Consider the following 16,039-nt stretch of genomic DNA (forward strand, 5'->3'; position numbering starts at 1 on the left):
GCTCACGCTACTTGAGCAGCACCACTGAATGTGGCTATTGAAGTTCACATAGTGTAGAGATGATCCTGACTGCCACGCTGAAGCCAGTGCTTTCAAGCAAGCCTTCGAAATAATGTTTTGGCTTCCTGCCATGAGGCCAAAAGCAGTCGGTTACATTGAGGATTTCGTCTGCTGCTCCTCAATGAGCAGCTGCGTGTGATTTGTAAGGATAGAGTGGTTTGAGGAGAGCGGGCTGTAAGTACTAGCATAGTTTGAATCATATCCTTACTCTCCATGATGTGATACTATGTGATACTACCATGATACTACTACATACGTGAAACAAACATTACTCACTGTGTTTGCCCTGACTAACCCCACTCACGCTTGATGATATCAGAAGGCTAAAGGCTAAACCCCATGAGCGCGATTTTGTGCGCGACAGCAACGAACGACGGCTTTGAGCAATGGATCAGGCCGTCGCGTGAACAGATCGCTTGGTCTTGTCGCGCGATCGCTCGGTTCTGCAAATCTAGAATTCGTCGCCCAGAAGTGGTATGAGCAACTAGCCGATAGCGCGAAGCCGGAACTGGATGTACATAACTCAAGTACTTCCGACCGTTGCACGGAAAGAGCAAACCACTGAATTTTTATAGGTGCAAGGATAAGAACCTACTGCAAGACTCTCAGAAATATTTTATGCTGCTTTTTACAGTAAAAAACATCAACTTAAGTTAATAAAGCATGCGTCACGCTAGTTTCGGCGCCTATATTGCTGCCCTCATACCGGCAACACTGGGGAGACGTCGCTCGAAGTCATCGCTCGCATGGGGTACAACTTGTAGGCGACGAGCGAACACGACAGCCATCTCCATCGCATTGCTTGTAGCTGTCGCATGCAAGATTGCTTGCATGGGGTTTATACTTAACTGCTAGTGTCGGTTGTGTTATCTCCTTCTCCAGGAGGGTCATGGAAATGAAGATTATTGCAATACAGTCTACTAGGCTACAACTACTACAACGAAAGCGTAACTACAGTGGCTGAAGCGTAATTGTGGCAACAAGTGACGGGAAGCATAGCTCTGACTATGGAGTCTTCCGTCTCTATCCTCGCGCCTCTACTGCAAAGCCATGTCTGTGCCGTGCCAGCCGTGCTTTCTGCTAGAGAAGGTGGTTTCCCTTCATACCCACGTTCAAGTTTGACAGTGCCCTGCAGCTTTCTAGAATCCCAGCACTCAGCACTGTGTTCACAACAGTGCCATCACCATATGTCCCATTAGAGTCGTCTCCTGGTGACCTCTTGACATATCCGCTTGCCTCGTCCCCTTGTGCATATCATTAAGCTTTTCATACTTTAAAAAAAAATTGTGAGGTTTTATGTGCCAAAACCATGACGTGATTATGAGGCACACTGTAGCGGGGGACTGTGGATTACTTTTGACCACCTGGGTTACTTTAACATGCAGCTAAATCTAAGTACATGGATGTGTTTGCCTTTCTCCCCCATCGAAATGTGGCGGCCGGCGCTGGGATTTGATCCCGCAACCTCGTGTTTAGCAGCTCAACACCAAAGCCATTAAGCAACCATGGCAGGTTTTTCGTACTTTGTAGTTTCAATTGTTCCTCTAGATGCTATCTTCTAAAGTGTTCCCTTTTGTGTAAAGCTGCAACGTGGGAGTCAGCAATTCGTAAAAGCTTTTCGTAAAGTTTTGTAAAAGTTTGTACATTTGCTTCTACCCTGCCTTTTAGGAAATAACATATTCCATTGTTGGTCGGTGCTTGTATTGCTGCCTGTTTCTACGTCTCTACAGTGTCGTGCGTGCTGCGCTACGCATCACGGAGAAGCCGTCGTTGGGGGGGGGCAGACGAATCGGCACGCAACTATAATAGCTGCATGTTCTGTGGCTACATTGTGTGTACGGGTGCAAACTTGCTCTGGCGGCAGCACTTATGTTCCAATTGCGGATTTGGAGGCGCCGCTCTACGTCGCAGTCGGTCGCTCGCGAAATGGTCGCTAGTGCTCACCCGCTCCGAATCTTCCATTTGAATTCGACAAGGTCTACAGTAGCGTGCATGAATAAGTGCAGCTATCTATGCTACTCTCGCCTACTCCGTAGCCGAAACGCAGCTGTAGGAAGGCAAGCCCAGTTTTATTGACTGTTTTATGTTGTGTACCAAGAAACTAAAGGCTTTCTCCTCCCACCTCGCTCAAGCAAGAATATGACCACCATTTTTTTGAAATGGGCGCCGTTCCTAGCCGCCATCATGCGAGGGGCCAGAAAATAAAGACGCAGCTTTTTATTTATTATGTTATTTTTGCTGGAGCGGTGTACAATTTTGGCTTTTTATGATTGTAAAGACATGCGAGACGTTTTACTCCCTGTAACATCGACAAATTAGTAGGCCCTGAACAGTTATTTCAATGCCCATCGCCATCACCACTATTTCAACACTAGAGATAGCGACAGCCAGGCAGAAACCACTATGGATAGCCTTTTTAGACATTAGAGGAGCTTATGATAATGTAAACCGAGAAAAGTTATGGAGCCAGTTGAGGGAATATGGTCTAGAGAGAAAGATGATAGAGTTTCTACAACAAGTTTATACAGATAATGAGGTAGAGATAACATGGGAGGAGGAAACTACAAAGCCAGCTAAAATAAGAAGCGGTCTCAGACAGGGCTGTCCATTGTCACCTCTGCTTTTTATGATCTACATGAGCCAAATGGAAAAGAGACTAGAACAGAGCACAATAGGAACCGACATAAGCTATATGCTGGAAGGGCAGAAGGTAGTTCAAGTACTAGCAGGACTGATGTATGCAGATGATATAGTACTGCTTGCTGACACCCGAGAAGGACTACAGGAACTAATGAGCATATGTGGAGAGGAGGGAGAAAAATTGGGACTCCAATTCAGTAGAGAGAAGTCTGGGGTAATAGTATACAATGCAGAAAGGGGGGAACCATTGGAAATACAAAGCACTAAGATTGATCATGTTCAAAAATACAAGTATTTGGGCATATGGCTAAACGAGGGCAAAAAGTACTTGGAAGAACAGGAAAAAACTATGATTGAAAAAGTGAAAAGGAACTCGGCTGTAATGAAACACAAGGCACTTTGGAACTATAATAGGTACGAGGTGGTTAGGGGCGTATGGAAAGGGGTTATGGTACCTGGCCTCACATTCGGAAATTCAGTACTGTGCATGAAATCGGAAGTTCAGGCATGCATGGAAACGAGACAGAGAAGTGTAGGCAGGTTGGCCTTAGGAGCACACGGGAACACCCCTAATGAGGGAGTGCAGGGGGACATGGGATGGACGTCATTTGAAGGTAGAGAGGCAATAAGTAAAATAAAATTTGAACAGAGACTCTCAGCACTGGAGGAAAAAAGGTGGGCAGGAAAAGTGTACAAATATCTGTACATGAAAAGTTTGAACACAAAGTGGACACTCCGAACGAGGAAGCTGAGGAATAGATACCTACAGCCGAGGGAGGGGATCCAAAGTGGTTCTAGTGTGGGAAAGGAGGTGAAGGAGACGGAAAGAAAAATGTGGGAAGAAAGAATGCTCGGAAAGCCATCGCTATCAATGTATAGGTCACAAAAACAGGAGATTAAGAGAGAGCTCTTATTTGATAACTCGCGGGGCAGCTCACTATTATTCGAGGCTAGGACGGGGGTTTTGAGGACGAAAACATACAGGGATAAATTTGAAGACGTGGACCTTCGGTGCGCAGCTTGCGGAGCCGAAATGGAGACCACTGAACATATAGTGCTGAGATGCACAGCCCTTCGCCCGACCCTGGCAGAGGGAACAGAGGCAGATATGGAAGGGGCATTAGGTTTTCCCGGGGAACGAGGGCAAATAGACGAGAAAAGAGTGGCAGTAACGAAGGGGAGGCTAGAGGATTGGTGGAGGAAGTCAAGGGATAGATAATAACATAAATCGGGGACAAAATGTTTCCTCTACTGTTTTAGATAGTTATCTTGGGGGGGGAGTAAAAACTAAGTTGAAAAAAAAGAGGATATAAAGATAGGAAAAAAAAGAATAATAATAAAATAGGAGGGGGGAGCAAAAGGCTAGGTGGCGCCAGCCGCCGCCCGTTACAAAGGGTATAGCCGCCATCCATCCATCCATCCATCCATCGAATCAATCCAATCCAATTCAAGAAAGTAGGGTAGCCGTTTTTGGAATGTGCAATAGTATGCAGTAGGGAGCCAAGGAGCGACCTCCCTGCGGAGAATCTGAGTCTGCGGATGATCTAATAGTCCGCGTACTTTCGAGCTCAGTCATAGAGGGCTCAGTGTTGTAAGCTGCAATGGCTAAACGACGACGACGGTGACCACGATGGACGAAGACGACTGGGAAGACCGCCTCGCGGACGTCGAGTGGCAGCGGTTGCAGGCAGCGCGGGAACAGGACGGGCTTCGCGACGGCCTGGCCGAGGGAAAAGAGCGTGCACTGCAGGCCGGTTTCGACCAGGGATTCCGCGAGGGCTTCCAGCTGCTTCGCCAAGTCGCTGTCTGGAGAGGCCTGGTTCGGTAAGTTCCCGCCGACTACTGCGGCGCTTAACGTTGATACAGGACTAGCACGGACTAAACACAAGCCGTCGTGCCTTTCGTAAATCAAGTTTTAATTTGGCGTGATTCCGTGATGCAGCAAATCCAGCAGTAATTATCTTTCCAGGGGCGCGTGCAGTTTCGCCGAAGGCGGCGATCGGTCAGAGCTGACGGAACTGACCGGCCGACTGGTACAGCTCGAGCGAGACCTGCTGGCAGGCCGCGCGGGCGCAGCGCAAGTGCACGAGACCCGCGTCCAAGTGCAGTGTGCGCTGCAGGCGCGCGGACTTAGCCTGCCAGACGAAGACAGGACGCAGGAGCAATAAAAAGAGTGACCACAGAAACACGCTTCCTTCTGCTCTTTATTCTCATTGTCGCCGCTCTGCGTAGCCGATTCGGAGCTGTTCCATTGCCTAGATAGGAAGTTGATCAGCACTTCGTGCGGTACGGGCTGCCTCTCCTCGACAGGCACGAACAAGTCGTTCCGGGCGATCTTGAGCCAGCCCCAGTAGATGAACGCCATCCAGCCAGTGGTGATCACCGTAGCGTACCCCGGCATAAACCTTCGCCACGACACTGCAACAACAGTTTGGAGGGTTGGTGGGAACATCCCATCATCCCTCCCATCACACAATGCTAGCCGGCTCACACACAGAGCGCATCTTTCGTGCCTCCTTAGCGACGCTACTGCGGCCCGCGCGGACGGAACGCAGTGCATGTAGGCACGTGCGTTTCAACAAGACTGGTTTCTTGCAGCCTTTCTTGAGCAAGCGACGGTACAGGCGCTTTAGCTTGGACACGCCGTCCTGCTCGCCCTGTCGCTTCTCTACTAGCCACTGGACAAGGCTACGTGCCCGCGCAGTGGAAGCGAGAAGCAGCAGAAGTGTCTCAAGCTGGTGGCCTTTTCGCATTCGCTGCATTATGTACGCCGCCGCTAACTCGCAGTCCGCGACGGCCTGGGCCACCAGCGAGTCATCTGACGGCCGTCGCGACCGCAGAAGACGCCGAAGGCTGCGACACAGCTTGCGCACTCGGCCCAAGCCGCTCTCCGGAGGCAACCGATTGAAAACGGTGCGCACAAGCACGCGGAGAATGCCGACCTCCGTTCTCAAATGACAAAGTCCGGCACGCTGAGTAGCCATGCGACCCTGGGCTGCCCAACACTGCGGCTACTCACTTGCCCACACGGTGGAAGATGCTTGCCCTTGACGCTGCGCCCTCGGAGATGCCGCTGTCGCTCAGCTGCTACCGATTGATGGAAGATCTCCGTCGCACAGTCATGACGCGCTTGTTCCAAGTTCTGTGGTGATCAAATGCTATTAATGCTGCACCGCTCTTGTTCCTGGCAGAGCTGACCCACGCTGACAAGCGGCAGAAATACGATATTAGATCACACTGGTCGGATATTTACGAACGAACACAGCTTTTCACACGCGGAACGATTGGCTTGGCATGGATTGACGAGGCTTTTGGCGATAACTGCCAGGTGCGTGACTGGCTGCTGCGTCAGCCGCGTCCTTGCGTCATTGCGTACCCTACGTGTGCTACATTGAGTAGAGTGACTCTAGTGAGACAATCGACGCTTTATATATATTGGGAAGGAAAAAGTCACGACGGTGGGTATGCGCAGTCACTCATACAGCCGTGCAACACTGTAGCCGTGCTTCTTGGTGCTGACACATGCAACTAAACATCCACGGTGCATAAAATGAAGGTGTTTGCCGATCCTCAAATTTGTCGACACCGACACAACTTGGGTTGTAAACCGAAGATAATAGCTGAGACAACATGCCAAAAGCTGCGAATCATCAAAAATTATTCTTAAAAAAAAATCGTACGAAGCTAATTGTACATAATAGGTTATTTTTACAACTCGGTTCGTCGGCGCCGTGGCTTAGTTGGTTAAAGCGCCTGTCTAGTAAACAGGAGATCGTGGGTTCGAATCCCACCGGTGCCTGCATTCGCAAATGTAATGCCGGTTTTTTTATTTTGTGTACACGTTCGCGCAGCCTTTGCTTCCTCCTACTTGCATAAAACCGCGTTTCACTGATTTGCTCACCAGTGCAATTGCTTGATTTCGCACCCATTGCCCCAGCTCTTTTTCCACTCTGACCAAGCATGGAAACTCAAGGCAGTTCACAACAAAATGTGCCCAACAATTAGCTATAACTGAAACTATAGCAGGCACCATTGATCAGTGCTGAAAGGCGTTCAACTGAAGTAGTGCTTTGTAAAAATAGAGTTGATATCCATGCTAGCGCGCGGTTTTTTTTTTAAATGCAAAAGCATCAAATTGCCCACTGAGCGAAAAAGCCGGCGGCGTCTGTAGCAGCAAAACGGCACCTTCCCATTGGCTGCGACGCCACATCATAGAATAAAGAACCAACTACGTCGCAAGTGCGCCTCGACGGGGCAGAGCGGGCGAAACGGAACACTTGCTGACACGATAGCGCACCAGTGTTGCGTGAGGGTAGAGGGCATTGTTGCAACGGAGCAAATACTTCTTTATTCTATGCAGCTATGGCACCGCGGGACAAGGCAGGTTGTCGTCGGCCTCACTCTCGCTTAGCTGCTGCGCACGCCTGCCTGCCTAAGTGACTGCTGCTGCTTCCTCGATCTGTCGTCATGCAGATGTCCGTGGCACACAGTGGCCTTGATTTCCCAGAAATATCATCTAAATGAATGCAGTCTACAGCCAACATGCTAATGTAGACACTGTACAAGAAAAAGATAACCCTCACCAATTTAATCACAAAACTCAATAACATATACCTGCAGCAAAACTCCCCAAACATTATTTGCCGCACAAAACTCAAACGACATCTCAGCAGTGATCAATTGCACTTTAATGCTTTCACATTCACAACTCGTAATAAGCTTAGCTCATAGGCATCCTCGGATTTGTTTCTTGTCTTTTTGTTCTTTTTTCCAGTATCAAACAATCTGCATCAACCATGGCACAAACATTATGTGCCTCTCCTGTGGCAATGAATAAGTCGGGCACATGGTGCGACTGGCATCACGGCAGTTTGTCCAGTCCAGATCGTAGGGTCCGAAATTTCAAGAAGCTTGCCGAATCGACTCGCATGGGACATAGCCAAAGGCACGTGAATCTGCCTTACTCTGGCCTTGATAAAAGAGTGCACTAACTCGGGGTCTCTTATTTAGTCCCTTGTGGACAAGAACGACCTGAACCACTCAGCCCTCCCCCTCGTGAGTTTCAGTTCAGTTGAGTATATCACCTTAAAAGTCCCCCGCAGGGGCATTACATAAGGGGTGGGTTTTTATAAAATAGCGAAAACATTGTGAGAAATAATTATTTCACAAAATGGTCGGTTACAAGTTCTGTGAACGAAGATGGACAAGTGGTAGTAGCGAAGTTGGTGGGAAGGCCGTTCCAGTCTGTTGTGGTACAGAAGAAAAATGAGGCTGTGAAGATTGTTAGTCCATGCATGTGGGCATGCTACTTGAAGTGGATGGCTGATGCGATGAGATATACATGCTGCTGCTGTGATGCAAGGCTCTTGATTAAGGGAAGAAAAGAACTTGAGGTATAGGGAAAGAGTGGAAATGTGACGTCGGCATGAATGCATTTACAAGCCGGATTCTGATTACAGACATCAAACGCTGACGTCCTATAAGTATGAGGTATGAATGAAGCTAACAGCGCGATTTTGAACTGATTCTAATGTGTCGGTGAGATATGCTTGATGCGGATTCCAGATGGCTGACGTGTATTCCAGTTTCAGCCTCACCAGTGACTTATATGCTAGTAATTTTACATCTGGTGGGACGTGCCGTAGATTCCGTTTTAGAAAGCCTAAGGTTTTGTTAGCTGCTAGTGACATGTAAATGCTAGTGACATATGTGCGCACCAAGGGGACAAATCGTGAGATAGGGTTACACCCAGATATTTGTAGGCTTGTACAGGTTCTAATGGAGTATTATCAATTGTATATGGGAAGAATAAAGGGTTTTAACGGCGCGATAAGGAAACGAATTTACATTTGTTGGCGTTAAGGGCCATCAGCGAATTGCTGCACCATTCTAAAACACTATTAAGATCATTTTGGAGAGCAGTAATTGATAGAGCGGTAGATTACACAGTCGTCTGCAAACATGCATATATTAGAGGAGACACACTGAGGTAAATCATTAATATATATTACAAATACCAGGGGACCAAGAACAGATCCTTGGGGCCATGCCAGAGGTTACTGGGAGGGGACTTGACAGGTTATTGTTGTCTAAAACCATTTGTGTGTGAATAGACAAAAAATTCCTTTATCCAGATTAGAACAATAGGGTCCAAGTTCAACAGTAGAAGTTTTAGTAGCAAATGTCGGTAGGATACTTTATCAAATGCCTTTGCAAAAATCCAAAAAAGATTGCGTCAGTTTGTACATTGGTGTCAAGGTTAGTGTGAAAAGAGCTAATTGAGTTTCGCAAGAGAAACTTTTGCGAAAAACCATGTTGTGAAGGGTGAAAAAATGTGGTTACTGTCCAAGAGGCAATGATTTGAGAGTAGATGACATGTTTCATGATTTTTGCATGGTACACTTGTTAGTGAGATGGGTCAATAATTTATAGGAGAATTCCTGTTACCTGTTTTGTAGACTAGAATGATCTTTCCCGCTTTCCAATCACCTGGCATGTTTCCTGAAGAGAGTGACTGTGAGAACAGCAAGGACCAGTATGATGCAGCCATGTGTCTTGTGTTTCTTAGAAGTTTAAAGTTAATTTCATCAATGCCAAATGAAGATATCAATACCTTAGATATTAATACCATAATCCAAGTCTTTTGGATTATGAATGAAATTTCGTCAGCACAAAATGTGATGCATGGCATGTAACTTTCAATATTGTACAAAGGAAAAGAAATATTTGTTTAGATTTCTTTTGTGAATACTGTTGTAAAAGCGGAATTAAAAGTGTCAGCGCATTCAGTATCGGTAATTGTCTCGTGTGAGTCATTGGTGAGCGTAATAGTGTGAACAGGATGAGGATTTATTACTTGCCAAAATTGTCTTGGGTTAGTGCGCAGCAAATTTGGGAATGTAGTGCCATAAAAGGAATGCTTTGCGCTGCGGATTGCAATCAGATATTCGCTTTCAGCTTTGTAGTAGATTTCCCATCGATGCGAGTTCCCGTTATTTGTAGCCACTCGGTAAAGATGTTTCTTTTTATTTTCTAGTTTCTTTAAGGTGTTAGTAAACCACTGTTCTTGGTTACTGGAGCGAATGTGAACTTTAGGAATATATTTGTTAGCCAAATCTGTTAACTTATCCTTAAACATCGACCAGTTATCAAATATTGACTGATTGTGATATGCGGCTTCAAACGTGGGGAAGATTTCAAGTTCGCGGTTAATTGCGTCATAGTCACCCTTTTTGTACAGCCTTATAGATTTCTTATGTCTTATTTGATGTTATGGTCACTAATTCCTCGAAGATGTGCAATACATGAGAGGGTACTGGGATTATTAGTCAGGATTAGGTCCAGAATGGTTGCAGATTCGGGTGTGATGCACGTTGGCTCTAAAACTAATTGTGTCAGATTAAAGTTCAAACAAAGGTCGATAAAAGTCCTTGCCTCTGGGGGACCTACTATTGAAGAATATGGTAAGTTCTTCCAGTCCATGTTTGGGAAATTAAAGTCCCTGAAAAGTAGGATGGAGGCATTAGGGTAGGTTGTCCTAAGTTGTATTAAGTTGTTACTGAGCTCCCTACAGATGGTGATGCGTGATATAATAGCCATAGTATTTCGAGTTTTGATGCGATGTTAATAAATGAATGCAAAAGTTGCCGGTGAACTGCTACAAGAATACTGCCACCACTTGTGCCTACGCGGTCAGTTCGATAAACTTGAAAATCAGGTAGCTCGGCCAAAACTTCGGTATCAGTGACGTCACCGTGTAGCCAAGTTTCTGTTAGAATGAGCACGTTGCTGCCTGTTGATATGTTAGATACAAGCTCGCGCTTCGGAAGATAACTGCGTGCGTTAGTAAAGACTGCGGAAAATTAAAGATCATTTCTGAGTGCAAGTTCTGGTTGATTCTTTTTTTGTAGAGGACAGGATGATTGCTACACAATTTCTTTTATAGAGTTAGATGGTTCGTGAAAAATATATCCTTTAGGGCCAATGTACATGGCTTTATAGCGTAGAGAGTATGCAAGTGATTTAGATTTGGCGATATGCAAAAGGGCCTTCCATGCTTTTCGAGTCAGGCGAGAGAAATCTTCACCTACATTATAATTTGTTCCTTTGAGCATTTGGCCTTTTGACAGAAGAGCGTCTTTCGTTTTCCAGTGAGTGAATGTATCTATTATTGGACGATTCCAATCTTTGATGTGTTTTCCTAAGTGATGTGCCCGTTCTATATCTGTGGGGTTGATGTCGGTTTGTAAATGATCACGGCAGATCTGAATTATTAATTCTTCAGACTTGGTAAAAGTTTCATTTGCAGTGGGGTCAGTAATTCCATAGAAGATTGTTACTGCGGCGAGATCAGTTTTCGTCGTTGTTGAAACAGACCTCTAACGCTGTGACCAGGCGAGTTGTTTCAGCTGATGTTGTCTGTAGTATTTCTATGTCTTGGCGTAGAGGCATGAGGGCCCGATAACGGGCCTCTAAGTCGGTCATGCCCTTATTCAGGTCGTTGATTGTTTTGTCTGTGGTGGTCAGCTGCAGTTTCAGGCCCTTTAGCTGCTGCACAAGTGTTGTTTGGCCTGTGGTTAGTTTCTGCAATTCGGCCAGTACAGTGTCTAGGTTGGCAGGACCATAGTTAGTCTCAACGTTGCTAGATATGGTTAATAGCAGTCGGATAACATAAATGCACTCAGTGGCAATCACAACGCAGCCCCATGGGCTCGGAAGCTGTACCAGAAGATAATTGCTTGATTTTTTATCAAAAAGCGCATATGTTTGGCTCCATCATTCTCCATTTCACCCTGACACACCAAACACATCTCCCGACTTCAATCCCTTTCCATTTCTGTATTGAGCTTCCCACAAGTTGCCTTGTTTGCGCAAACATTAAGGTCTGCTTCAAACTTTGAACCCCTGGTAGCATGACCAAATTAGGAGTTCAATCGTTATTACATACTGCATTCACCATTTCCATTATAGTTTGGTGCACTAGGCTCAGCTTATACTACCGAGAAGTGCATACCAAAAAACTTTGTACACGAAATGTCCCCATTATAAAAGAAATAGAACAATTCATCATCAGCCCATACTTTATGACCACTGCAGGACAAAGGTAGCGCCTCTCTCAGCTATCTCCAATGACCCCCTGTCTTGTTCCAGCTGGCACCAGCCGATATCTGGAAATTTCCTCCTTTTAACGCGATAGCGTTAAGGAGCTCGTGTCGCAGAAAAGCCGGTGTCGTCGGCGTCGTTGGCCGTGAGCGATAAATCCCAGCAGGCCCTTCATGAATAAAAAACAACTTGCAAGATGGGCTGGGTGGGAATCGAACCAGGGTCTCCGGAGTGTGAGACAGAGGCGCTACCACTGAGCCACGAGTTTTTTTTTTTCTTTATTGCCTTTTCACAAACGCAAACAAAAAGATCAATTACACGACATGTACATATTCTAAAAACACCAGCCACAGCTCGGCCAGTGTAAGGTGTTTAGAAGGGCTTCACAGAAGCCAATTGGTCTAGTACAGGAAGCCATTCCGGGGGACTGAGCCACGAGTTCCATGCTTCAAAGCTGTACAAACGCGCCTCTAGTGAATGCGGTGTTGCCTTAGAAACGAGCTCTTCCGAGGCTCAGGCGTGCGTCGCTTGCTCAGGCGCACATTTCGTTGCCGCGCCGAACGCTGCATTGCTCGACGCTCACCGCGTCCGATGCGGGGCGCGTCGTCGCTGCGCCGAAGCCCATTGTCTCACATCCCTTGGCGGGTCGACGGGAATGCTGTCGCGTTCCACTCTTGAAGGCGAAGCTTAAGCGTCCTCCAGTTTTTATGACACCAGCTATATGGTTCTCTGCTGTTCTCGACTGCACTCCCCTTCCCTTGGCACCAACAACTCTACTAAACCAGCAGTTATCTGCCCTATGCATTACATCACCTGGCCAACTTTATTTCATCCTCTTTCCTCACCACCCTATGGAAAATAGATCAATTTAATTGACAGCTATTCAATTGGCTGTTCTACATTGCCATTGGAACAAACTCTCCCACAAGCAATGCCATGTACCATATGAAATGAAGACTACATCTTTAGCTTTGGTCAGATTTGTCAATATTCAGGCGCATTGGGGAGTATGGAAAAATAAAACTCTGATAGGTGGCATCTTTTGAAGCTGGACTTCAGTGCTCCTCGAACCACCCAAACCAAGCAACACAAGATGTATGTTTTCGTCAGCTTGGCTACATATCACAGCAGCAATGAAGCACAGTGGCTTCTGTCAGGTTGTCTAATTTCTAATTCCAAATTAACAACTACATTACCATAACAATACACAACATGTCTGCACATGCTCAGGATGGCTACATTCAACTAATATCAATATCACTAATATCAACTAATATCACTTTTGTACAAATGCAGAATGAATGAAGCCAGGTGCTTCCTGCCAGGAGTAAGAAAAAGTATCATGGACAGTAGGTGCATATCTGTTTCCACAATTTCAAAGCCATGGCTTTCCTTCACAGCATAGCATGGGAATCACTTCGGCTATTCATGCCAACAAATTTGCAAAACTTCTCCAACGTTGTGTAACTTTGGAGACGCTGGATACTGGGAGCAAGGCAAATATTTATTTAAGATTTCCTTTTACTCTCGCTACTTTCAGTTAAATTGCAAATAATTTTTTTCAACAATTCACACTTTTTCAAGTGCTTCTCTGAAATCCTACATAGCAAGTATTAAACTTTCCAAGTGAAAATTTCTGGTTTACTTTCATTCGAAAGACCAATGATTAAGCTACAGTTTTATGTATCACAGTTTATGCAGCAAGTAATAAGTCATGAAGTGACAAAACATAAAAGCACCAAATATGATCGTATTTCTGACAGTAACAATGAAAAGTTAGGCTCAACTAGAAAGTGGTTACCCCCATGTGCCCATCTCTTAACGTTACACCTATAATTTTTCGTTACATTACCCATTGTATGGTTCTCTCAAGCTTCTTTGCTAACCTCCAAGTTTCTGCGTCTTAACTTAGTAAAATCAGATTTCGTTACAATGAAATAGCACTAGACACACAAAAGACATCTTTATATGCAATATTCTTTATAAGCTTATTCATTCATTACGTGGTGATACTGTTTTAAAACATTTTAGATTTCTTTTTCTAACAATTCGTCAGATCTATGTTCGAGTGTACCAGTAGAATGGAATGAACGCACACTTTTATTTTCAAGCATAGCAGGAAGCTGTTGGTCATCACTTAGTAAAGCCTAATGTATGTGCTTCAATCCATTCTTATTCCACAGATTCACGGCCACGGGTATCCTGCTTGAATATCATAGAGACAATACCAAAACGCTGCTGGTGTCCGAGCCAGAATCATGACAGAACCACTGCGCGACTACGCCCACAGACGCAGCTTCTCATTAAGCTGGTCCTCCAACATGGTGACTAGGATTATATCACAGCACGGCACCTGTTGAACATTACTTTCGTCTGCATAGTATTCTTCAAATCTACTCTTGGACTTTGTTGGCCAAGGTCCTCAATTTTATGCTGAGGTCACCTCCAGAATTGCTGAATTAACAGGGCGATGCAAATTGCCAAGATGCAGTATTTCGTCACACACACTGAAGATTCAGAGAGCTGAGCTTATAATACATATTTGCTTACAGATACATGTTATAAAAACCTCTATGCAATCACAATGTACAGTCATCTTTTGAACTTTGATGTCCCCAACACCGAAAGCTTTCATGGTGCTGTGCTTGGAAGTGACGAGCCCTAAACATCTGCTCAATGCTACACTTTTGCAAGCATAGAGATCCGGCATGAGTACATGTTGTGCACTTTATTGGTAGTCTGTTTGACTCACCAAATACATGCAAAGTGCCTTGTTTTGAAATAAAAAGTGCAGAAAACCAATTACCCTCATTTTTAAACATATTTTCTGTATTCCTCATTTTTCTCTACAGACTATAATACTGACACAAAAATAGATGGCTTCCAAGTCACATTTGGAAACAACTACTCCAATGAAATGGCCTACTGTACTACTAATGGATAAGGCTAAAAGAACCACATAAATACAAAACTGTTTATTCAAGGTATTTACATGATACAGCACAGTTTTATTACCGACTCTGCATCAATCACTGCAATCATGTTTTCTCCATGCAACACTTACAGACTGCAGGCTACAACTGCCTTGGTAAGGTGCAAGCCCTCTCTGAACATATGACTCCATGAATAACATTGATTGTCTTGCTCTTCAAGCCTATGTTTGCACAATAAAGCTTTTTATAAGCCAAGCAAGTCATCTAGAATGTACAAGCAGGAAGGCTTAATTGAATGTTCATTGAAATCACTATTTTCACACATGAATGCACTCAAACTGAACAAATGTGAGTGACCAAGAGGTGTAATGCAAAAGGATAAAAAAGTTGGCGAGTTGGTGCGGTAACACGATCTTGGATTGTAGCGCGAAGTGACGCAGACAGAGACTAGAAGCAGACAGGATGAACGCCAACTGTCAACTAAATTTTTATTGAAACTAGCAACATATGAATGGGTGATTGCAAATGCAGCTGCATATGAACATGACAAGGTCTGAAGACATCAGTTAAGCATATCAAGAAGTAAGGAAGCCAAAAAGCAAACAACAAAAAGACACTACTTGAGATTTACACACGTGCTCTGAAGATACTGAAATTCGCATCCTAATGGAGACAATGATGCGTGGCTGACGCAAGTCTCTCCTAATTTTTTGATGTGAATGGTCTCGATTATTTCCCGTGTAGTTTGGCATTTGTGTCTTCAAACAAAGGTTTACAACTGCAATTGAAACAATGTGAAGCTAGATGTGAAGCATTGGAGTTGCTAAGCGATTGTTCGTGTTCTTTTAATCTAATGTTAATGCACCTGCCGCTCTGTCCAATGTAAGATTTCCCGCACCTAATCGGAATCTGATGAACTATACCAGTGTTACAAGGCACAAACGGGACCACATGTCTAACGCCGCAATCATTTTTTCTTCTTTTGCCACCCTGTTCAGGTTTACTGTTTGTCATAGAGCACATGTTAGACAATTTGCGGGGGGGTCGAGAAAACTGTATTGATGTCATATCTATTGGCCACGTTCCGTAAACCATGGGATAACCTATGTACATAGGGCACCACAGCAAACCTTTTTATTCTGTTCTTTTTGTTTCTTAACGGTGCTTTTTACCCATTCTGAAAGCTTCTCGCAGGTTAGTGATAACAAATTCACAGGATAACCAGCCTTCTTGAGCCTATCTATCTGTTGAGAAAAACTTTGTTGCATATTGTGCGGACATGACTTAGCAATGGCAGACCTAAG

General features: G+C 45.0%; 1 protein-coding gene, 2 long non-coding RNA genes and 1 other non-coding gene across 4 annotated transcripts; 3 read left to right on the forward strand and 1 right to left on the reverse strand.

The window, feature by feature from the left end:
* The first annotated feature begins 4,146 nt into the window (after positions 1-4,146).
* On the forward strand, positions 4,147-4,886 carry LOC139051014 (protein YAE1 homolog). The gene is made up of 2 exons (XM_070527998.1): positions 4,147-4,524; positions 4,670-4,886. Exons 1-2 carry the CDS (start codon positions 4,331-4,333, stop codon positions 4,866-4,868), a joined length of 393 nt encoding a protein of 130 aa, XP_070384099.1. The 5' UTR covers positions 4,147-4,330; the 3' UTR covers positions 4,869-4,886.
* On the reverse strand, positions 4,887-6,067 carry LOC139051015 (uncharacterized). Its single transcript, XR_011509193.1, has 2 exons — positions 5,720-6,067; positions 4,887-5,118 (listed from the first exon to the last, which is right to left on the reverse strand). It is a non-coding gene; the product is annotated as an uncharacterized lncRNA (long non-coding RNA).
* LOC139051016 (uncharacterized) lies at positions 6,024-15,924 on the forward strand. The gene is made up of 3 exons (XR_011509194.1): positions 6,024-6,158; positions 7,475-7,645; positions 13,986-15,924. It is a non-coding gene; the product is annotated as an uncharacterized lncRNA (long non-coding RNA).
* On the forward strand, positions 6,426-6,499 carry TRNAT-AGU (transfer RNA threonine (anticodon AGU)). Its single transcript has one exon. It is a non-coding gene; the product is annotated as a tRNA-Thr (tRNA).
* Positions 15,925-16,039: the final 115 nt, after the last annotated feature.

Source organism: Dermacentor albipictus, chromosome 10 (assembly GCF_038994185.2).
Source record: "Dermacentor albipictus isolate Rhodes 1998 colony chromosome 10, USDA_Dalb.pri_finalv2, whole genome shotgun sequence".
In the NCBI taxonomy this organism is placed as follows: domain Eukaryota; kingdom Metazoa; phylum Arthropoda; class Arachnida; order Ixodida; family Ixodidae; genus Dermacentor; species Dermacentor albipictus.